A 24,156-nucleotide genomic window follows, 5' to 3' on the forward strand; every position below is an offset into this window, starting at 1 on the left:
GATACATATGGTTGTATAATTTGTCCAAAAATAGCATAAAAACATATGGGATGTCCAAAAATGACCCACTCAAAAAAAAGTCATGTCATGTTGATTTTTGTCAAAAATGGTCAAATTTTAAAATGGCTAAAAATGCTTCAAATATGTCAATTATAGGCTGTTGATAAATATTAGAACATAGTTTGTCCATAAATGACAGAAAAACACCATATTTTGGGATGTTCAAAAATGACCCGTTAAAAAAAAGGCAATGTCAATATTTAAAAATGACCAAAAATGCTTCAAATAAGTCAATTATAGCCTGTTTATACCTGTGGTAGTATAGTTTTTCCAAAAATAACGAAATAACACCAAATGATGGGATGTCCAAAAACAGAAAAAAAGTCATACATTGAAATATCATAAAAAAGAGTATACATTTATTGTTTATTTATCAGAAACAGAAGAATAAAATATTTCTCTTCATGAACATTATTTGGCACAAACAGTTATCAATACACATTAGCTGACTGTTAAACAATAACTCTGGTCCCTAAATAAAATCATAAACTAAATATAATAATGGAACTTCAAATGTTTATTTTTACGTCAGTTTTTTGTTCAGATGAAACATATTCTCCGTCTTTATGCTAAGCTAAGCTAACTGTGAATAAAATGCTGATTCAATTACGGTATTATTAAAATTTTCAATTAAAAATAAACTTGTGTCTTCAGTCTGATGTCCAACAAACCGACCAATCGGCAGCCAGGATCTGTCCAGCTGCTGTGATGTCATCTTCACTTTCAAAATAAAGCGCCTGACCGTGACCTCACGTGACTTAACCGTTTTATTCTGTCAGGACTGTTTCCATGACAACCACACCATCCTCTGTCCATCCTCAGGACTCTGAGTCCAGACTGGAAATCTTATCGATGGACTGAAGCAGCTGAGACACGAGACAGAGTGTCTCCGCGTCCCCCAACAGCTGGCTGCAGACAGACAGGCAGGGAGAGAGACAGACAGACAGGTTACTCTCTGTTCTTCTTCATGAGTATTATAAAGTGAGTTACCTGTCTCACTGACCGGAGGGAGGAGTGGGCGTGGCTCGCCGTCTTGTTCAGGTACTCAGACGCCATCTGAGCGTTGTGTCTCATCGTCATGACGACCTCAGACTCTGCTGCCTTCAGACTGCCGTTCTCCGATCGCAGAGACTCCGCCTCCAGCTGTCACACAGACACACACACACACCTTTGGTCAGGTGTTTCTGATGGTTTACGATAATAGATATAAACATTATGCTAATGAGTCACCTGCAGCTGCTGAAGCTCCGCCTTCAATCTGGAGACACACCCCTCTGCTCTCACTGCTCGCTTCTGTCAGACAGACAGACAGACAGACAGACGTCATGTCTAGTATCGGGTGTAAGACAGTTGTTCCTAATAAAGTGACCGTCTGACCGTCATCAGCTGCAGGTTCGTCTCCACTGAGTGGACCATGCTCTCCAGGTCCTGCGCCTCCTTCTCCTCCTGACGCCTCCTCTGCTGTAGCTCCTCCCACAGCTCCGCCACCCTGCACAGCACAGAGGCATGATGGGTAAACACTCTACAGGAGGGGGCGGGGCTCACCTGTGATTTGCTGCTGCTCACCTGTTCTCATTGGCTGCTGATTTCCTCTGAAGATCCCTGAGAGACCTCCTGAGAGACTGGTTCTCCTGCTGCAGCTAAACAAACACAAAGGCACACACACACACAGACACATATATATATATATATATATATATATATATATATATATATATATATATATATATATATATACATATATGTAAGTAGCCTTATAGTTGTATCAACACCAAACAAAGAACAATTAAAAAATACTTAGACATATACATAACAATAATAATAATAATAGTAACAGTAGTAATAATAATGAGAATATAAATAATAATAATAGAGAATATTAGACTTTTTTAGTCTGACATAGACTTGGCAACAACATAATGACTTTTCCTAGTTGAACGAAGCAACTCCCCCCGGGTTTGAATCCCTTGCCATTAAACTGAATGGCCCATCCCCGATCACTGTAGCCACTGTTTATCGTCCACCCAAGCGCAATTCAGAATTCATCAATGAATTTTATACTTTCCTCACATTTATTTCATCCCTCTCCCCAATGTTATTCTCCTTGGTGACTTTAATATCCATATTCATAATGGCAATAACTACTTCACAAAAGACTTTATATCATGCCTTAATAATTTTGGTTTGCAGCAGTTTATTAATTTCCCCACCCGTTCCAAAGGCCATACCCTGGACCTACTCTGCTGCTCCGGTCTCACTCCCTCTAATTATACTGTATCTGACCTTCCCATCTCTGACCATATGCTTATATCATTTAATGCCAAAGTGACACTATTCAAAACGAAACTGCCTTGTACCATCTCTTTCCGCAACATTGAGGCCATTGACTCAGCTGCTCTAGACCTTGGTATTACCAATCTTCCCAACAACAACTTCACATTCACCCCTGATGAACTACAACTGTGGCCTACACAATTCCCTTGACTCCCTGGCCCCTGTAAAAACACGGACTGTTTCTTTCTCCCAATCTGCACCTTGGTTTACCTCTGAGCTACGCCAACTGAAAGCCAGAGGTCGCCAACTGGAACGCCTCTACAGAAAAACTAGTCTCACCATCCACAAACAAATGTTTAATACCCATTTCATCTTCTATAAAGATTTTCTTTCCACTGCAAAAACAACTATTATAGAGATGTAATCAGGTCAGGCTCTAGAAACTCTCAGGCACTTTTCTCACTGGTTCACAAAACACGAGGCCCACCTCATTTTTACTCCACCGACTCCTGTAACTCCATTATGACATTTTTTAATCCTAAAAATGACCGCATCCACCAGCAGTTAGCACCCCAGATCTCAACCCTCAAAGCCTCCCTTGACTTTCAAATCTCTTCTTCCCTTCCTTCCTCTGACTTCACCTTCCCCTCTGCTGCTGAAATAACCACCTTGTCCACAAATCTAAACCATCAACTTGCCAACTTGATCCAATCCCCACTATACTGGTTAAATCTTGCATTCACTCCCTGGCCCCTCTTATAACTGCAATTATCCATTCTTCTCTCATCTCTGGTACTGTTCCATCACCCCTCAAATCAGCTGCAATAACCCCCATTCTCAAGAAACCTGGTGCTCCAACTTCCCCTTCCTTTCAAAAATTCTTGAAAAAACAGTTCTTTCTCAGATTCATGACCACCTCTCCGACAATAGTCTCTATGAACAGTTTCAATCAGTTTTCCATCCCCTTCACAGCACTGAAACAGCTCTTGGTAAAATAACCAATGACCTCCTGTTTCAAATCGCACCTGAAAACCCATCTTTTTAGACAGGCCTACTCCCTTTAATTTCATCTGCTTTCACTTAAATGACCCCACTTTTCTCTTTGTTATTATCAGTATTATTATAATGTAGTGTTATTAGTATTTGTATGTAGTTTTATTGCCTGCTTAGTGTTTTATTGTTGATTCTGTAAGGTGACCTTGAGTGTTCAGAAAGGCGCCCATAAATAAAATGAATAATAATAATGTTTTTCTCTCATTAGGTTAAGGCTGCATTTTTTTTAAATAGGGAAAATAAATAAAATAGCATTTGACAAATTGTTCATCTTAAAATAAAGTGCTTCATTTCAGAAAAATAGAAGATTTTTCTTTGTTAACTGTCTCATTTTTTTTTTTTTTTTTACAATAAATGAATATAAACACATCTTAAAAATTGAACAGTTGAACAGTTTCTCTTTTCTTCCCCTCTCCCTGTCTCCCGCTCACTCGTCTCTCTGTCTTCTCTCCCTGTATCGCTAACTTCCCTTTCCATCTGTCACTCACCTCTCATTTCTCTCATCTCTGTATTCAGAGTCGCACTTTTGTTTACACAAATTTGATTGGCTGAGCAGCGTCACATGGGATGGATAACTCGCATGCTATTGGTCCGCTAAGCAAATGCCGTAAAGACTAGAAACGCTGTGCTGGTTAAAATAGAAGCGTCCCATCATAATGTAGAATCCCTCAATAATTTATTGATTACAGGTCTGGGTCCACATAGGACAGCGTCTGGGTCCGGACCCGGTCCACCTGTTAGTGACCTCTGTTATAGAAGGAGGTGCTACCTGCTGCATTTGACTCCTGCTGCTCTTCCTCCTGCAGGAGCTGACCGGCTCCGCTAGGGACGTTTCATCGTCTCCTTCATAGTTCTCTCCTCCTGTTCCTCCTGCTGCTGCTCCTCCTGCTGCTGCTCCTCCTCCTCCTGCTGCTCCTCCTGCTGCTCCTCCTCCTGCTGCTGCTGCTTCACCTGCTGCTCCCTGCTGTACTTCAGGTTTTGAGGAGAACCTTGTTTGTCCAGAAATGTTGTGAAAAAACAAAACGAGAAAACTTTAGATTTAATTTAGATTTGAAGAAACACGTCTTTGAGTTTGAACTTTCCGATGGTCCTTGAATCAGTTATAAAAAGTGACCAAAACTTGTGTTAAATGTTGATATTTGTGTCAGAATCTCTTTATTCTACATGTGTCATTTCAAATAAAGCGTTTGCACTAACCAGATCCTGTTAAAAACATTAAATTCTGCTCCTCAGAGACACTATGAAGACATGATTGATTCTGCTGAGACCAACGGTCACGCGACAAATATTCACTGAGAATCTGTTTACACAGAGCAGAGAGGAGAGGACAGGAGAGGAGAGGCTGTTTACACAGAGCAGAGAGGAGAGGACAGGAGAGACTGTTTACACAGAGCAGAGAGGAGAGGACAGGAGAGGCTGGGAACATGAAAATACTTTAATATGTAGAGAAAACTGTTTTTACAACATTCACTTATGGGTACTTGGAAAAGTGTTTATATATAAATTCTGTTTTATTACAATTTAAAAAAAATCTGAGAACTTTTTTCTGATTTCTCTAATATATAGATTTTATATGTTGCAGTGGAAAAAGCTTGTTGGTGTTCAGAGGTTTAATGTTTTAACCAATAAAGTTCAGAGTTAAAAAAAGAAAGTGCTGTTTTAATGTAAATATATAAAGTGCAGACAGGAGGAGCTTCTGATGCTGTGTTCAGGGCCCACATGTTTTTATTACAGACTCTCCTGTCGAGTCATGAATAAATAAAACAGACTGTGAGGCGTTCATGTTCACATTTAGTGGAAAGTAACTAAATACTTTACTTGAGCAGTTTCCATTTTATTCTAGTTTTCATAAAAATTATTGTCAGATCACGTTAAGCAAAAAGTTTGTTGAAGCTTTTCGTTCAGACTTGTCCTGATGACGTGACAGAAGCAGCACCTGAACGCACCGCAGGCTCTGCCTCCAGAACAACAACGGACCAATCAGTGAGCAGCAGGACTCACCTGGTCTCCTCCTCCTCTTCATCCTCTTCCTCCTCCTCGGTGCAGAGGGAGGAGGTGCTGTCCACTCCTGACTGGAAGCTCCGCCCCCATTCGTCTTCCTCCTCCTGATTGGACGAACACGCAGACAGACAGCTTCATTAAAATGTTATCATTGTTTATTATTGTTTGAGAGATGGTGCGTTATTAAAGAGTTAATGCTGCGTCTGGGGGACTTTATATAAAAACTATTTCATGATAAATGATTATTATTATAATAAGGTTCAGATAACTTTCTTTTACATCAGTACAGATGATTGACAGCTGAGGTCACGTTGTTTCTGTTTACTTACAATAAATAAAATTAATTTCAACATTTAATTCTTACTGAACATGAAATATAATATCTGCTCATTTTTAAAAAATGTTTTCACTGCTCATATATAATAATAACAACAATAATAATAATAACAGTAATAATAACAACAATAATAATGATGATGATGATGATGATAATAATAATAATTTAAAAAATGATAATGATAATAACAATAATAACAATAATTATGATAATAATAATAATAATAATGATAATAATATTAATAATAATAATTGACAAAAATTAAACTGTTAAAATGATCAAACCGTCACAAATTATGTCACTGATGACGTCACTCTACCTGTGATGTCACAGAGGGCTCAGAGTAGAAGCAGCTCCTGACCTCGGGGTCAAAGGTCACGGTCCCGACCTCAAACAGCCTCTGCAGACAGAACACAACGTCAACATGCCGCTCTTCTTCTGTGGTGCCACCTGTGGAGCTGCAGTACCTTCAGGTGTGTCTTCTCCTGGTCCTGGTCCTGATCCTCATCCTGGTTCTTCCAGCGTAGAAACTCTCTGAAGGAAAACGGGTTCAGCTCGTCGGCCTCCAGCTGCTCATCTGCTGACACGATTATTATTATTATTATTATTATTATTATTGTTATTATTATTATCATCATTATTAATATTATCATTATTATTATTATCATTTTTATCAGTAATATTATTAGCATAATAATAATAATAATAATAATAATAATAATAATGATAATGAATAAAGGTCCTCTTCAGACTCAGTGAGGACCTGAACCTGCAGGACCTGGTTCACTTTATAGCTAACTGAAGTTCAGATCTCAGAAACAGTTTTTAACGTGAACATGGTGAGATCAGCTGATCTCATCTTCTATAGGAGTCTAAATGTTGTTGATGTTCTATACATTTATATATATATTTTATATACAGTATAATAATCTCTAGTATAATAATGTCTGTCCCTGGGGGAACTGACCGTCTGTGATGATCAGAGTTTTAGCGGAGCCTCTTTGTTTGGACATGACGTCACTCAGGTGTTCGGATCTCGCGCTCTGCAGTCAGTCACCGATCAACATCATGGATCAGTCCTGATCGGATCCGGTCTCTGGTCTCTTTTGGTCCCGCAGAGTCCCTGCTGCTGCAGACCAGACCCGGAAACACACCCGACTCATGTGACCGACCCTCCCACTTCTGATTGGTTGTGACGATCACGTGACGTCAGAGGAAAACACGGCAGTTCCTGCTCGAGCCCGGTAAAAAAAAAAAAAAAAAAAAAAAAAAGACGAAGAAACGGAGACTTCAGGATCTCCACGTGTCCCTGATCACAGTGGGTCCCGGACCGGTTCAGCAGAGACCCGGAGAGAGAGAGAGACAGGCGACCAGGTGAGTCCGACCGACGGGCTGCAGGTCGGTCCGGGTCCAGTCCGGCTCGGCGTGCTGGGAGCTGATGTGGTTCCGTTTGGTTCTGGTTTTCATTCTGACAGACCGATTGTTAGACCGGAAACGCGGAATCTGCAGATAATTTATAATTGAACCTGCTGATGGATCCAGTTTGATCCAGATCACTTCATTTCTAAAAAAAATACTTCGAGCTGAAATTAAAAAATCTCAGTTTTTCTCTGCACACAAAACTTTTAATATCGGTGGAAAATAAAACTGTCCTGCAGCTCTGCAGAATCGCCCTTTCAATGATAAACTGTAGTTTTCAGGCTGGGCTTTTATTGTGAAGGATGGTGACGTCACAGCCGTCAGGTGAGCAGGTTAAATGTTTTGTGTGAAGAGAAAAACTGAGATTTTTTTATTTCTTTATCATTTATTTTCTCCCTCTCTTTAAATAAAGTCTGAAGTTAACCTGCTGTTCACCTGACGGCTGTGACGTCACCAGCCTGTCCAGCCTGAAAACTGCAGTTTATCATTAAAAGTACATTTCTGCAGAACTGCGGGACAGACGCAGCGTCTTAAAGTTAAAGTTCACCAATATGATTCTGTGAATGTTGATTTATTAAACTCATTACTTTATCAAAGAATATTTAACTTTATTGTACATTATAAATGTCACATTGTTGACCAGCTGATCTCTGACTGTCTGTCCACAGAGCTGAAAATGTTTCAGGAGACGCCACATGAGGGGGACCAGCCCACCCAGTCTACGTCCCAGGCCACCCAGTCCCCATCCCAGGCCCAGTCCACCCAGTCCACCCAGTCCCCGTCCCAGGCCCAGTCCACCCAGTCCACCCAGTCCCCGTCCCAGGCCCAGTCCACCCAGTCCAGGTCCCAGCAGGGCTCAAGCTCCTCCAGCGGGCCGACCTCGGCCAGCCAGTCGTCCAGCGGCTCAGGGACGCTGAGCAGTGTGGACACGCTCCCTGTCACACTGCCATCCGTCCCTGAGGAGCCCGAACCCCAACCCTGGGGCCGCCTGCTGCCCATGGCCCGCGGGTTCAGGAGCCTCGGTGAGCTAACTTTGCTAACAGGCTAACACCAAGTCTGTTTGTTTGTTTCTTTCTTTCTTTCTTGACTGACTGTTTGATGACATACTGTTCGTGTGTTTGTTGAGAAACTGTTTGTGTGTTTGTTGACAGACTGTGTGTTTGTTTGTTGACAGACTGTTTGTTTGATGACAGACTGTCTGTGTTTGTTTACAGACTGTTTGTTGACAGACTGTTTGTTTGATGACAGACTGTCTGTGTTTGTTTACATACTGTTTGTTGACAGACTGTGTGTTTGTTTGTTTGTTTGTTTGTTTGTTGACAAACTCTTTGTTTGTTGACAGACTGTCTGTGTGTTTGTTTTTTGACAGACTGTTTGTTTGTTTGTTACCAGACTGTTTGTTTGTTGTTTGTTGACAGACTGTGTGGAGGACCAGTACCTGTTTGGGCGGGGCTCTAGGTGTAACTATGTTCTGGACGATCCGGATGAAAAAGGATCAACAAAGTTCAGAATCTACAGCAAAAAACACTTCAGGATCTACAGAGTGAGATCACTTCCTGTTCCAACCATTATTGATTATTTTGACTGATGCTGACAGGAACCTGTCTGTCTCCCTGCCTGTCTGTCTCCGTCTCTGTCTGTCTGTCTGTCTGTCTGTCTCCCTGCCTGTCTGTCTCCCTGTCTTCCTCCCTGCCTGCCTGTCTCTCTCCCTCCCTGTCTGTCTTCCTGCCTGCCTGTCTCCCTCCCTGCCTGCCTGTCTGCCTCTCTCCCTGTCTACCTGTCTCCCTGCCTACCTGTCTGTCTGTCTCTCAGGAGGGCAGTGAGGTGTTTGTGGAGGACTTCAGTAACAACGGGACGTTTGTTGATGGGGTTCTGATCGGTCAGCAGAAGAAGCTTCCTCTGATCAATAACGCCGTGCTGGCTCTGGCTGAACAGAGGAACAAAGGTGAGGAACCACTCATACACCTGGACAGGTAACGCCAGCTGCCTGTCTCACTCACACAGCCTGTCTGTCTGCCTGTCTGTCTGCAGTGTTTGTCTTCATTGATCTGATCTCTGACGATCAGTCCAGTTTACCCAAACAGCTCCAGGAGAAATACGTGCTGACTCGACGCATCGGCACGTGAGTCCGTTTACGCCGCCGTGATGTCACTTCCTGTCCCAGAATAATAGATTTATCTGTGATTTAATGAGGATAAAACTTAAATAACATGATGCTGAACTGATGCAAGAAAACTGCTGTTAAAACCCCGCTCTTAAAAGTGTGTGTGTCTGTGTGTCTCTCTGTGTATGTGTGTAGAGGTGTGTGTGGGGAGGTGCGTCTGGCCTTTGAACGTTCTTCCTGCAGGAAGGTCGCTGTGAAAGTAATCCACAAGAAGAACTTTCAGTCTGAAGGGGTGAGTCCCCACAGCTGCTCTCTGATTGGCTGACAGCTCTCCTCCTTCCTTCTTCTCTTGTTTCCTTCTTTCCTTCCTGTGAGATATATAAGGTAAAAAAAAACTACAAACATGGCGTCAGACTCGAGAGGGGTCTGGCTGCAGACCTCCAATGTGAGGCTGCCTGCAGTGTCAGGACCGGAGATAACAAACTTTTTGTTGTCTCTTAAATAAGGAAGCCGAGAACGGCCATGTATTTTTTTTATTGTTATGCACCATTATCTCGTGATAACGACTTATTATTTTGTTATATCAATATAACAAAGATCGTTTTCTAGTGATAACAAATTAGATAAACTTAGCTGTTTGAGGCCTAATTAGGCTGTTTTGAGGGAAGTGCCTGGCGCACGATACAAAGTTCAGCAAAATGCAGCGTAAACAAAATGTTTTCCCTGATTAGTTAACTACATGTAAAACATAATGGGACTGTGCATATCTGCCGACTTGGGTTAAACAGTGTAGATATAATGTCTGTTGGAATCATATTGTGAAGAGACACATGGCTACTTAATATTCATGTAGATGGTTCCACATGGCTACTTAATATTCATGTAGATGGTTCCACATGGCTACTTAATATTCATGTAGATGGTTCCACATGGCTACTTAATATTCATGTTGATGGTTCCACATGGCTACTTAATATTCATGTTGATGGTTCCACATGGCTAATGTGTATATGATGCACCTGGATGCAAGAATGAGATAAACGCTGCCTACTGCATGTCTGTGCACGTAAAAATTACGCACAGAGCTGGGAACTGGCTGTGAGCGGCTCACTTCACTACATGCAGTGTAGTGAAGTTTAACTGCACTTATAGGCTATATTGTAACGTTAGTTGTCAAGTCAGATTCTTCAGAGATTTCAAACTATGCCCTTTAACCTCAAAGTGTTAGTGTGTGAGAGACTGTCAACATGTCTTTGATTTGTGACAGGAGCTGATGTTGATTGTGTGGACAAAATAAGCATTGTGTGCATGTCCGCGCCACGCAGGCACACACATCGATGAAGTCAACGTGAAAGCTAATGTTATAGCCTATAAGTGAAATTAAACCTTAACTCCACTAATGTTTCTGACAAGAGAATAAAGCGTGGAGTGAAGTGAGCCGCTCACAGCTCTATGCACAATTACACTCTGACAAAGACAGTTCAGTTAATACCCAATATCAGGAACAGTCACTGTTCAATAACTCACTAAGCATCCACCTACAACCTGACTATATGTTCATAGGCTTTTTCATAGGTATTACCATTCGGCAATTTGCAAACGTTATTGTAACCCGTGGATTCAGGGTGTTTGTATCTATGAGCCGGAGTTATCTCCAGTCCTGATGCTGGAAGTCTGCAGCCAGACCCTCACTGACAATCAGCAGCCTCGCCCTGTGGTCATTTGATGTTTGTTTGTCCAATCACAGACGGCGACGCGGAACGCCGAGACAGAGATCGAGATCCTGCAGCGTGTCGACCATGTGAGTCCACCAACGAAAAAGAGACAATCACAGGACGCCAATGATCAATAATCAATAATATATTTTCCGATTTTAATCTCTCCTCGTGTCCTTCTGTCCTCTCCTTGTCTCCTCTCCTTTTCTCCTTGTCTCCTCGTGTCCTTCTGTCTTCTCCTCGTCTCATTCTGTCCACTCCTCGTGTCCTTCTGTCCTCTCCTTGTGTCCTTCTGTCTTCTCCTTGTGTCCTCTCCTTGTATCCTTCTGTCCTGTCCTCTCCTCGTCTCATTCTGTTCTCTCCTCGTCTCATTCTGTTCTCTCCTTGTGTCCTCTCCTTGTATCCTTCTGTCCTCTCCTCATGTCCTCGTCTCATTCTGTCCTCTCCTCGTCTCATTCTGTCCTCTCCTCATGTCCTCGTCTCATTCTGTTCTCTCCTCGTCTCATTCTGTCCTCTCCTCGTGTCCTTCTGTCCTCTCCTTGTATCCTTCTGTCCACTCCTCGTCTCATTCTGTCCACTCCTCGTCTCATTCTGTCCACTCCTCGTCTCATTCTGTTCTCTCCTTGTGTCCTCTCCTTGTATCCTTCTGTCCTCTCCTCATGTCCTCGTCTCATTCTGTCCTCTCCTCGTGTCCTTCTGTCCTCTCCTTGTATCCGTCTGTCCTGTCCTCTCCTCGTCTCATTCTGTCCACTCCTCGTCTCATTCTGTTCTCTCCTCGTGTCCTTCTGTCCTCTCCTCATGTCCTCTCCTTGTATCCTTCTGTCCTCTCCTTGTATCCTTCTGTCCTCTCCTCGTGTCCTCGTCTCATTCTGTCCACTCCTCATCTCATTCTGTCCTCTCCTCATCTTATTCTATCCTCTCCTTGTGTCCTCTCCTTGTATCCTTCTGTCCTCTCCTCGTGTCCTCGTCTCATTCTATCCACTCCTCGTCTCATTCTGTCCTCTCCTCATCTTATTCTATCCTCTCCTCATGTCCTCTCCTTGTGTCCTCTCCTTGTATCCTTCTGTCCTCTCCTCGTGTCCTCTCCTTGTATCCTTCTGTCCTCTCCTCGTGTCCTTCTGTCCTCTCCTTGTATCCGTCTGTCCTGTCCTCTCCTCGTCTCATTCTGTCCACTCCTCGTCTCATTCTGTCCTCTCCTCGTGTCCTTCTGTCCTCTCCTCATGTCCTCTCCTTGTATCCGTCTGTCCTGTCCTCTCCTCGTCTCATTCTGTCCACTCCTCATCTCATTCTGTCCTCTCCTCATCTTATTCTATCCTCTCCTCATGTCCTCTCCTTGTGTCCTCTCCTTGTATCCTTCTGTCCTCTCCTCGTGTCCTCTCCTTGTATCCTTCTGTCCTCTCCTCGTGTCCTTCTGTCCTGTCCTTGTGTCCTTGTTTCCTCATGTCTTTCTGTCTTCTCCTCGTCTCATTCTGTCCTCTCCTCATGTCCTTCTGTCCTCTCCTCGTCTCCTCTCCTCGTGTCCTGCAGCCTTGTCTCATAAAGACGGAGGACTTCTATCAGACGGAGGACAGTTATTACATCGTGTTGGAGCTGTGAGTAAAATATTGATCCTGATCAATTAATTAATGAACTAGTTCTCATGACCTCAGGAACCGGTCTGTCTCTCTGTCTGTCTGTCTGTCTGTCTTCCTGCCTGTCTGTCTCTCTCCTATCCCCCTGCTACCTGTCTGTCTGTAGGATGGAGGGGGGGGAGCTGTTCCACAGGGTCAAGTCTCAGCAGCAGCTCAAAGAATCTGTGGCCAAACTTTATTTCTACCAGATGCTGAAAGCTGTCCAGGTGAGACAGACACGTCTGCACGGCAACCGTCCATCAGACACCATGCTGACACGTGTTACTGTGTGTGTGTGTGTGTGTGTGTGTGTGTGTGTGTGTGTGTGTGTGTGTGTGTGTGTGTGTGTGTGTGTGTGTGTGTAGTACCTCCACAGTATCGGGATCATCCACAGAGACCTGAAACCAGAAAACATTCTGCTGTCCTCACAGGAAGACACCTGTCTCATCAAGGTACACACACACAGTAACACACACACCAGTAACACACACTCTCAGAGTCACACACACACACACACACACACACACACACACACACACACACACACACACACACACACACCTGTCTTGTGTTCTCAGGTGACGGACTTCAACCAGTCCAGGATCCTGGAGGAGGCGTCCCTGATGAGGACTCTGTGTGGGACTCCGTCCTATCTGGCTCCTGAAGTCTTCACCCAGGCCTCCACCACAGGCTATGGCCTGGCCGTGGACGCTTGGAGCCTCGGAGTCCTGCTCTTCGTCTGGTAGGCTCCTGTCTCACTCTCTGTCTCTCTCACTCTCTGTCTGTCTCACCTTCCTCCTGTCGCACCCTGTCTGTCTCACCCTCTGTTGGTCTCACCCTCCGACTGTCTCACCTCCCTCCTGACTCACCCTTTGTCTGTCTGACCACCCTCTGATTGTCTCAACCCCCTCCTGTCTCACCCTCTGTCTGTCTCACCTTCCTCCTGTCTCACCCTTTGATTGTCTCACCACCCTCCAGGAGGGCTGTTTAGCTGTCTCTGGGCCTAACCTGTCTGTCTCTCTCCTATCTGTCTCTCAGTCTGGGGGGTTGTCCTTTGTTCCATGGCCTGTCTGTCTCTCCCCTGTCTGTCTGTCAGTCTGGGGCATTATCCTCCGTTCCATGACCTGTCTGTCTCTCCCGTCTGTCTCTCAGTCTGGGGGGTTATCCTCCGTTCCATGACGGTTTCGGTCGTCAGTCAATCAGGGAGCAAATCATCAAAGGAGAGTTCACCATGGTGACGTCCAAGTGGAGACACGTGTCCGACCAAGGTATTACTGCTGTAATACTGTAATACTACTATAGTACTACTGCAATACTACTGCAATAGTGCTACTGTACTCTGTGTGTTCACAGCGAAGGACATGGTGAGGAAGCTGCTGGTTGTTGATCCCAGTAAGAGGATGACTATAGAGGAGGCTCTGCAGCACACCTGGCTACAGGTAACTACACCTGGTGACTACAGGTAACTACACCTGGTGACTACAGGTAACTACACTAGGTAACTACACCTGGTGACTACAGGTAACTACACCTGGTGACTACAGGTAACTACACCTGGTGACTACAGGTAACTACACCTGGCTACAGGTAACTACACCTGGTGACTACAGGTAACTACACTTGGCTACAGGTAACTACACTAGGTAACTACACCTGGCTACAGGTAACTACACCTGGTGACTACAGGTAACTACACCTGGTGACTACAGGTAATTACACCTGGTGACTACAGGTAAATGATGTGATGGTGATGTCATCAGTCAGGTGTGTGTGTGTGTGTGTGTGTATAGGACCAGGTGACGGTGCAGACGGCTCACCGGTTGATGTTTCCTGATGGTGCTCCTCCTCCCGATGTTGCTGTTGCTACGGTAACCACACTCACATTCATTCATTAACTCTGATTGGTTGATAAGCTGACTCCCTCCCCTGACCTCTCCTCCTGCAGGGGGCGGAGTCAGCCTCTGGAGCTGGCGGGAGGAAACGGAGGAGAGAAGAAGAGGAGGAGGCGGGACATCCTGCCAAGAGGAGCAAAACCCCGCCCCCTGCCCCTCTGTAAGGACCAATCAGACCCCTTCCTCAGATCACGTGACCGCTGAATCACTGTACAGAGTTTATGTTTTCTAATAAAGTATTTTATATTTTTCACTGTTTACTTCTGGTTTTATTTTAGTTTTTGGAGTTTTAATTATATTCTTTGAGACAAACAAAATATTTCCTGATGACAGTTGTCATGACAACAGTGAGTTAATGAATAAATAACAAACTGAATTTGAAAATAAATCAACTTTATTTCTCTTCTTGGTTACAACATTAAAACAATCTGATTATTAACGTGAGTTTAGTTGTGTGATCACTGAGCTGAGAGCTGATTGGATATAAGGCTGTGACATCACTTCCTGTTTATGTCTAAATAAAGTTTATTGACTCAAACAAAGGTCTAGTTCAGTTCAGTTTTTAAATGGATCAGCTGGCGTCGTCTGGCCCCGCCCCTCCGTGTGACATCACAGCTTGGCCTTGCGGCGGTCTCGCAGGGCGTACAGCACGGCGTGTGCCCGGTCGAAGTGCTCGCCGGTGGCCGCCTGCACTCTGCTCCTCCAGTGCTGCAGCTCAGGATGCCGCTGCAGCACGTCTCTGCCACCGCCCTCCGGCTGGGGACACAAAAAGCAGGCTCAGAACCGGCCAATCACAACATCAACACGTCAACCAATCGCAGCGTCTCACCTGCATGAGCTCACAGACGGCGAGCAGGTCAGCCACTGTGATGTCATCGCCGCACAGGAAGGGCTGTCGGCGCAGAAACATGGACTCCAGTTTGCCCAGAGTGTCCTCCAGCTGAGACAGAGCACGAGACAGACGGTCCTCGTCCACCGGAGACCCGGTCTGAACCGGGAGGAGCACCTGAGAGACAGACCGGTAGAGAGAGACACGGACAGGTGGAGACAGAGAGGGAAAGACAGACAGGTGGAGACAGAAACAGACAGGCTCAGACATGCCCACTTTATGCTGATAACAGTCAGTGTTTCTCCTGCAGTAAATGTGTTACTGTGTCCTCTTGTGTGTGAATCTTTGTGCATCCTGGGGTCCCTAAACAGTGTGTGAGCTGCATAAATCGGGTCTGACTGGAGAGCTGAGACTCTTGTGGATTCAATGAGCCCAATGTTCTTCATGTGTGATGATGTTAGAGAGTGAAACTTGAGCTCAGTGTATAAAATGAGCTGCTGTGACCTCTAGGATAATCACAGCCTCATGAAACTTTGTGTGAGTGTGCTTGTGTGTGTGTGTGTGTGTGTGTGTGTGTGTGTGTGTGTGTGTGTGTGTGTGTGTGTGTGTGTGTGTGTGTGTGTGTGTACCTCCAGTATAAACACTCTGGCAGCGTGTGGTCTGGTGTTGCTGTGGTGCCACGCCGTGTACTCGTCCACCCTGGCACGCCTCTCTGGTTGCCGTGGATACCAGTGCTCCGGGACGTCGTACTTGGTGGCGAGATACTTCATGATGGCGTCACTGACACACACACACACACACACACACACACACACACACACACACACACACACACAGGAATAAGTTACTAAACTACCAAAATAAGAGCAGAATGAACCAACATGATGAAGAGAAGTACTGCTGTACTCCACTGTGTGTGTGTGTGTGTGTGTGTGTGTGTGTGTGTGTGTGTACCTCTCTGTGAGGACGAAGCCGTTGTCCTCCATCACGGGGACTTTCTGCATGGGGTTTAACTTTGTGAACTCTGGGGTCCTGTTTTCTCCTGCAGCAGAAGAGAACTTCAGACCAGACACCATTCAGAAATCACTCGATTTAACGTTTCAACACTCGACTAAAGGGTTAGAATAATTTCTAGATATCACTTTTATTTAGCTTATATTTTTATTGGCTTATTTTATTGCATTTATTTTTATCCCTCCTATCAATTTTACTTTTCAGTCTTTTTATTTGTTTTATTCTCATTTTGCTTTTTAAAAAAAAAATCAAATTCTTTAATTACAGTATTTTTATTTCACTCAGTTTTACGGATATTAATCTTCTTGTAGCAACTTTAAATGTTTTTATTATATTTTCATTATTTGTATTGGCTTATAACATTTCTTTCAGTGTTTTTATGGTCTCCTGTGAATCATCAATGAAACTGTGTGAAAGGTGAAAGATAACAAAGTTGATTATCAATGTTTCTGACCTTTAAACAGCTCGAAGTGAAAACTGACATTAATCGCAAACAGGAAGGTGCTTTGTGTTTATTTATGCGCCGAAAATATCAGAAAACATTTTACCGTCGGTCACGTTTCTGATTTAAACTTTAAATTAAAAACATCCGAAAATTTCACAAGTTAATGTAAAATCGGTCAGATTTTGAATGGACTTCTGTTCGCCGCGACAGGAGCTCTGCTGTGGGTGAGAGGTCACCGGAGCTCTGGAGGTCTGTACCGGAGACACGGAGCCCGGTCCCGGTCGGTGGTTCGAGTCCCGGTCGGCTCACCTTTCCGCAGGGCCACGGTCCGGACCGTGTGCGGGATGTTGGTGCAGCCCAGCAGGATGCTGACCGCCCGGCAGGGCTGCGACAGCAGGTCCAGGTAAAGCTCTACTGCCCGGCGGGCTGCCATCACCTGCTCTGTTCTACCGTCAACTGGTCGGTTACCGGAGACAAAAAAACCCAGCACCACTGACTCTTCTTCTGCTGCTGTCTGTCTGTCTGTGAGGCTCCAGCTGCGCCCCCTGCAGGCCGCCCCGCACCAGACTGCACTCACTTTCTGAAGGTTTTTAATTTAAAGGTCAGACTAACAAACAGTGGTGGAATGTAACTAAGGACATTTACAAGTACTGCACTTAAGTATAATTTTGAGGTACTTGTACTTTACTTGAGTATTTCTATTTATGTCACTTTATATTTCTTGTCCACTACATTTAGAGGCAAATATTGAACTTCTTACTCCACGACATTTAGCTGAAAGCTTTAGTTACTTTTCAGGTCGGGATTTAACATGAAAAACATGATACATTTAAAGTGATGGGATGGTTTTTAATCAAACCTCATAACAGTATATTAAGTAGTTTGAATGAGCTCTATCTTGAGAAGATTCAAACACTACTTACACAAATGCATCAATAATAATAATCCAATAGTATATTAGGAATATATTAAACAATCTGAGTGGGTTCATTCTGCATAACGAGTACTTTTACTTGATATTTTAATTACATTTTGATCCTGAATGTTGCTTCTCCTCCTCCTCCTCCTCCTCCTCTTCAACATGTGTACATCTCCAAAGCAGCATCCTCCCACCCCCTGCAGTTTGCATACAAACAACACATGGGAGTGAATGATGTTGTCCTCTACATGCTTCACCGTGCCCTTTCCCCCACTGGCCACAGTATCTTCAGGGCGTCACATGACCCTGGAAAGAGGACTGTGGAGCAGTGGTTGATGGAGAAGAGAGGTGGCATCAGCACAGAGCACTTTTATAAGACCTCCTGGGAACGCAGGTGTGCTTGAAAAAACCCCAAAAGCATTTAAAAACAGAGAAAAGACTTTTTATTTATATTGTTTATTGTACATATTATTAGGGCCACGGGGCGAAGCCACAAGCACTATTGTTATACTGTGGATTTTTTTCTTCTTCCTCTTCCAATTTCGTCCCGCTACTAGTTGCAGGACAAATTATATATCAAAAGGTGCGGTTTGGTCGGGATTGGTGTGCTATTACTTTTCTCTACGGAATACGAATTTTTCGCGATGTAAGTCGTGAAAAACTGCCCAAAATTTTGCATTGATATGAATGGGACAGCTGGAAAAAAATTAGCGAAAAAGAACATTAATTGGAGATTTTCAAACATCTACTTCTCCGGCATAATTTCACCTAGAGACTCCATTTAAACTTTAAACAGTAGACACAAGTCTTGTGTATCGGTGTATTAATCCACGTTTCGATAGGTCATATAGTTTTTTTTATCACTGTTCAATGACCATGATAATTTATGGAGAAATTCTGAGATTATAATGGGTGTGTATTGCACGGAGTGTTTGTGTCACAGTGTGTGACATCATCACCAGAGTGTCGAGGGAGAGAAAAAATTGTCAAAAAATAAAGTTACTGTGAAGCTGAAATCTGACTCTTATCATTTATTTCAGTTTGTCAGTGTTTTTGTCAGTGAAACAGGAAGAGAAACTCACTGTTTTTATTTAAATCAGCAGCTGCAGTTCCTGCGTCCCGCCGCTGAGTGTCGCTGTCGGACCGCTCCACAGGGGGCGTTCATGGCCGCGTCTGAAGCGTCGGACTCCAGAATACTGAGAAAGAGGAGAGAAAACACACTCAGTTAATAAAACAAAAACACAAAGTGACTAAAATAACACAATAAACATTAATAAACATATCTCATCGTGTGCAGATGGGTTTATTTAGTGTTTCTGTGATAAAAGGCCCGACTGACTCAACTGAACCAAACTCAGTTATACATTTAAACATATTAGCAAAAAGCGTTCACAAGGCGACAAATATGACCAAAACATTAATCCTATTCACTTACTAAAGTCTGCTGAGAACTTCGGCATACATTAGGAAGCAATATTTCAGCTTTATTATGACTTTATAACCTGTCAGTGTAATAACCGCAGTCAGACACTGAAACACCGCAGAGCACAGAAACTACAGTAAACTCTGACTGACCTGGTTTTGAGAACAGAGCATTAAATGTTTGACAGATTTACTAAAACATCGTTTCATATGTTGAGAACCAAATATGATTTTTTTCAAAAGTTATAATATCTAAATGGAGTCTGGTGTGAAAGGGGTGATCTCATACGTTCTCTCATTAAGAAAAAGGTCAATTTAACTTCAATTAGTGTCGAACTTTGTTATCTAGTCAAACACCACTTTTATCATTGATCTGTCTGTGTCTGTGTGGTGCACTGAGACATTCGGCTCAAACTGAAGTTCATCACTTTAACTTTGTTACAACTTTATTAACCAGTTTATCCTCCAAAACGAACTGCTGAACCATCAGATAATTAACGAGCCCCAGTGACGTCACTGACTCGCCGATTCTTTTCAGGTTTCACACAAAATGTTTCTTCGTGTCGATAATAAAAATGAAACCTGAATGCAGCTGAGCAGCTCATCTTGAACCGGAGTCTAGCTGATGCTGACAGGTCTGAACCATAGACGGTCTATGAACAGAATCCTGCAGACCTCCACCTGCCTGACCGGAAACACGCGGTCATTATATTTATTTATTTATTTATTTATTTATAAGTTAGTTAGTTACAAATACAATATTAAAAATGCAACAATTTAGCCGAAAACTATTCCCAGCTGGTGAAATACATTTCTTCTAATTATAATGATTATGGCTTACATTTAATGAAGACCTAAATTTCAGTGTCTCAAAAAATGTGAATATTACAAAAGACCAATTTTAAAAAGTCTGTTCCATATGGAAATGTTGGCCTCTGAAAAGTCTGTCCATCTATATGACTCAATACTTGGTTGGTGCTATTTCACTTGAACTACTGGAAATTGACTTTTCATCATATTCTAATGTATTGAGATGATCCTGTAGATACTGTTGGGGTCAATCTGACCCTGAACAGAAGCGGTGACTCTTGTTCATTTTTCAACATCACTCCATAAAAGAGATCAACAAAATGACCAAAAAAAAGACACAATGACCAAAAAGACACAAATTGACCAAAAAAGACACAAAATTACCAAAAGACACAAATTGAAAAAAAAACACAAAATGACCAAAAAAGACACAAAATGACCAGGAAAGACACAAATTGACCACAAAAGATACAAAATGACAAAAAAAAGACAAAAAATAAGCAAAAGAAGACAAAAAATAAGCAAAAGAAGACACAAATTGACAAAAAAAATACACAAAATGACCAAAAGACATAAATTGATCAAAAAGCACACAAAATGACCAAAAAAAGACACAAAATGACCAAAAGACACAAATTGAAAGCACACACAATGACCAAAAAAAGACATCAAATTGGCCAAAAATGACTCACATTGACGAAGAAAGACACAAATTGACCAAAAAAAGACACAAAATTACCAAAAGACACAAATTGACCAAAAAAAGACACAAAATTACCAAAAGACACAAATTGACCAAAAAGACACAAAATGACCAAAAAAGACACAAATTGACCAGAAAAAGACACAAATTGACCAGAAAAGACACAAATTTACCAAAACAAGAGGTAAAATGACCAAAAAATCACTAAAAATTCCTGAAGACTTCTCTCTTTCTATTATTGTGTCCATCTATATGACTCAATACTTGGTTGGAGCTGTTTGACTTGAACTACTGGAAATGGACTTTGCATCATATTCTAATGGATTGAGATGATCCTGTAGATGAGTCACTAGCTGTAGCATTCTGCAGTTTAGACTCTGATCCAAACAACAAAACCTGGACCAGAGTTCTGTTTGGTAGTGGTTCTAGAAGTGGAGGAACATCCGTCAGCTGCTCTGATACTAGACTCTCTCTAGTCTCAGGAGGAGAACGTTCACACAGATTTCAATCCATCAGATGTTCTCAGGTAGTTCATCAATATTTCCTCTCATCAGTAAGAACAAAAGGGCTGAGGAAGGAAATCTTCCTCTCCGTCCTCTGGCTCCGTCCCAGCCTCCAGAACCACCATAGAACACCACAAGAGGTCTGTTCTACATGTGGCCATCAAACTGTATAGCTCCTCCCCCTTCTGCAGGGAGGAAAGCTAATATATCACACTGAGTAATATTTACATCATGTGAAATACAATATTCAACTCCACGGACTATATTATGTTCATTATCATGTGAATATATCTGTATTTATTACATCCTGCCATTCATCTGACCTCTACCCACTTTACTCCTCTGACTCTTTATTCTTTATTTTTATATTGTTATATTCATAGTCATATTTATAATATATATTCTTATTGTTACCTATTTTGTTCATTGTTTTTCTTATATTATCCTTTATTGTGGTTGTTTTTTGTAACTTGGAGAGATCTGGAACCAGGATTTCCTTCGGGATTAATAAAGTTCAATCTGATCGTATCGTTCTTGTCTTCTTCACAAGGGGCCAAAGTTTCTCTCTCGTCAGTCCATCCTCAGGAGACAGACTGTCCTCTGGAGACAGAGCCTCGGTCCAGCCTTCAGCTCTTCATCAGGGACAGGTTTTGGTGCCCAGAGCAACCTTCCAATCCCAGTAATCACCAACTCTCTCACATCTTGGTTTTCCTCTTCTTTAACCCTTCAGCTTCAGACCGTCTCCAGCTGGAGCTGCTGCCCTCAGGATCCAGGTCTTCACGCTCCAGCTTAGTGTCTTTCAATTCTTCTTCATGTCGCTCATCATCCACCACAACTTGTTCAACAGTAACAGAAAGTTTTTAATTTGCTTTCAGGTTGTAGTTGTTGTCAATTCATATCCAAATGTTATATATACACTTTATTTAAACAGTTAAGGCTATGAGGTTTCCCTCATTTACAGTGACGACAAGTACATTCACAGACAGTACAGAAATACAAATTCAACATACAGATAACAGACAAGATGAATAAATAAGATAAAATGCTGTTTAAAATGACCAAAGCTAAAAACAGTTGCAGGAAAGTCAACAATCAAGCTACGAAATTGAAAAAATGTTGTGGGCGTATTGTTCCTCAGGGAGAGTTGAAGATCATTCAGGTTGCGGGGCTTTAGAACAAAAAGCTGACTGCACGTGGGTAACTGTGACAGTGTACCAATGGTTTGATGGTGTTATATGATGTCTGTTGCGACGAGTCAGAGGTAACTCCTTAAAGGAACACTCCACCGTTTTTTCATATTAAAACATGTTATTCGGTCAAGTAAGACGAGTTGATACAGACCTCTTGCGTCTCAATGCGGGCACTCAATCGCCCTGGCGCGCTGCGCCACTTGGCTAGCACTTAGCTTAGCCCCGTTCATTCATTAGGATCCAAACAGATGGACAGTTAGAAGCGACCAAACTCCTCCACGTTTTCCCTATTTAAATACAGCTACACGAGTAGTTAAACGACCAAGTATGGCGACACAAAATAAAACGTGGCGCTTTTCTAAGCGGATAAAAAGGATAACTATAATGTATGGCGGAATAGCACTTGGGAGCACTTGGACTCGGCGCAGTAATATCATCACTCCTGAGGGGAGAAGATTTTTCAGGAGTGATGATATTACTGCGCCGAGTCCAAGTTTTACGCCACGTTTTATTTTGTGTCGCCATACTTGGTCGTTTAACTACTCGTGTAGCTGTATTTAAATAGGGAAAACGTGGAGGAGTTTGGTCGCTTCTAACTGTCCATCTGTTTGGATCCTAATGAATGAACTGGGCTAAGCTAAGTGCTAGCCAAGTAGCTCCGCGCGCCAGGGCGATTGAGTGCACGCATTGAGACGCAAGAGGTCTGTATCAACTCGTCTTACTTGACCGAATAACATGTTTTAATATGAAAAAACGGTGGAGTGTTCCTTTAAGGGGAGGCTGATTGTCCCGTGTGTGCAGCTGTGTGTGCCGCCGGCAAGCACTCGTCCACGCTGCACCTTTCCGCTGTGAGGCTCTGGGTCAAGTGCTTAATTTAGTTAGAAACATTTGCTGACATGTCTTGTAAAAAGTTTGCTCCACTGAGTGATCTGTGACCCAGTTCTATGACCGTAAGCGTGTGAAATTATGTCATTCATAAAAATGCACTGAAATATTTCAGTTCAGTGTGTATTAACACTAGCGTCTATTATTTTTTTCGTAAAATATCAGTAGATTGTGGACTGTAAAACTTGTTAAAACATGCAGTTTAAAACATTTAATTTAGTTTACAAAAAAAATAAAATTTGAGTAATAAATGATCCTGAATTTAACATAATTTTCATTTGAAGCTACTGTTAAAATCTTTGTTGACTAATATTTGTGAAAGTAAAAGTAGCAGTGTGTTATCTTTCTAATTCTTAATGTCTTTTGTTTTATATTTATTTGACTGTGCAAATTGTGAATAAAAAACAAAAGTAAAGTGCACTGAGTGAAGTCCAGCGTTTGTTTTTTAAAGAGAGAGAGGCCCTTCCCTTTCAAGTGTGGGAAAGCTTGCACCGGCAAAACACTTGACAGTGAAAAACCAACCACAGCTGAGACCAAAACCAAGTCTGGACAATTAGGGAATAGAGGAGCTGCCTGGGATCCCAAGAAGCGTGCACCAACCAACATGGCTGATGTAAAGGGACTGGCTAATAATATAAGCAGGATCCATGCAGAGATGACTGCAGAAGAACTAAAGGAGAACTTCAAAAGTCTCACGCTGGAGAGCTCAAGAGTTATGGAGGTCAATGATGAGGTAGAAGAGGCCTATTGCAGTGTGCGACGCAGAGCTGGAGGCGGATGCAGAGGATGTACCTGGGGTAAGTGAGCAACAAAGGGCTGACGTAGAGTAGACAGCGAGGGAGTGCGATACAAACTCCAAAACCACGTAGCAGAAGAGAGCTATTAAGCCAAGTTGCAGGGCTATATGATCAACTGGGTCTGGTGGATCCGGCGAAGCAAAAATGAATAATCCTGGTCCAAAGAGCGTTCCA

The 24,156-nt window shown here is 42.8% G+C and overlaps 3 protein-coding genes across 7 annotated transcripts; 1 reads left to right on the plus strand and 2 right to left on the minus strand.

Annotated features, from left to right (window-relative positions):
• Window positions 1–407: 407 nt before the first annotated feature.
• entr1 (endosome associated trafficking regulator 1) lies at window positions 408–7,400 on the minus strand. Its single transcript, XM_059336360.1, has 10 exons — window positions 6,693–7,400; window positions 6,193–6,302; window positions 6,045–6,125; window positions 5,389–5,492; window positions 4,157–4,376; window positions 1,627–1,700; window positions 1,438–1,549; window positions 1,291–1,353; window positions 1,064–1,203; window positions 408–969 (listed from the first exon to the last, which is right to left on the minus strand). Exons 1-10 carry the CDS (start codon window positions 6,736–6,738, stop codon window positions 879–881), a joined length of 1,041 nt encoding a protein of 346 aa, XP_059192343.1. The 5' UTR covers window positions 6,739–7,400; the 3' UTR covers window positions 408–878.
• chek2 (checkpoint kinase 2) lies at window positions 6,984–14,721 on the plus strand. Of its 5 annotated transcripts, none has more exons than XR_009394632.1 (15): window positions 6,984–7,099; window positions 7,813–8,166; window positions 8,563–8,687; window positions 8,957–9,089; window positions 9,176–9,266; window positions 9,444–9,540; window positions 10,996–11,049; window positions 12,491–12,555; window positions 12,701–12,800; window positions 12,939–13,025; window positions 13,152–13,315; window positions 13,726–13,841; window positions 13,927–14,173; window positions 14,237–14,441; window positions 14,519–14,586. XR_009394632.1 is itself a non-coding variant. In XM_059336359.1 (15 exons), the coding sequence occupies exons 2-15, from the start codon at window positions 7,821–7,823 to the stop codon at window positions 14,627–14,629; spliced, it is 1,653 nt and encodes a 550-aa protein (XP_059192342.1). In that variant the 5' UTR covers window positions 6,984–7,099; window positions 7,813–7,820; the 3' UTR covers window positions 14,630–14,721. The 5 variants fall into 5 exon arrangements, 1 of the variants encoding a protein (XP_059192342.1); XR_009394634.1 differs by having other exon boundaries at window positions 13,927–14,117; window positions 14,217–14,441; XR_009394635.1 differs by having other exon boundaries at window positions 13,927–14,035; window positions 14,204–14,441.
• Window positions 14,722–14,841: 120 nt separating this feature from the next.
• gstt2 (glutathione S-transferase theta 2) lies at window positions 14,842–17,229 on the minus strand. The gene is made up of 5 exons (XM_059336361.1): window positions 17,063–17,229; window positions 16,249–16,336; window positions 15,924–16,074; window positions 15,295–15,471; window positions 14,842–15,221 (listed from the first exon to the last, which is right to left on the minus strand). The coding sequence occupies exons 1-5, from the start codon at window positions 17,184–17,186 to the stop codon at window positions 15,075–15,077; spliced, it is 687 nt and encodes a 228-aa protein (XP_059192344.1). The 5' UTR covers window positions 17,187–17,229; the 3' UTR covers window positions 14,842–15,074.
• Window positions 17,230–24,156: the final 6,927 nt, after the last annotated feature.

This window comes from Centropristis striata, chromosome 7 (genome assembly GCF_030273125.1).
Source record: "Centropristis striata isolate RG_2023a ecotype Rhode Island chromosome 7, C.striata_1.0, whole genome shotgun sequence".
Taxonomy (NCBI): domain Eukaryota; kingdom Metazoa; phylum Chordata; class Actinopteri; order Perciformes; family Serranidae; genus Centropristis; species Centropristis striata.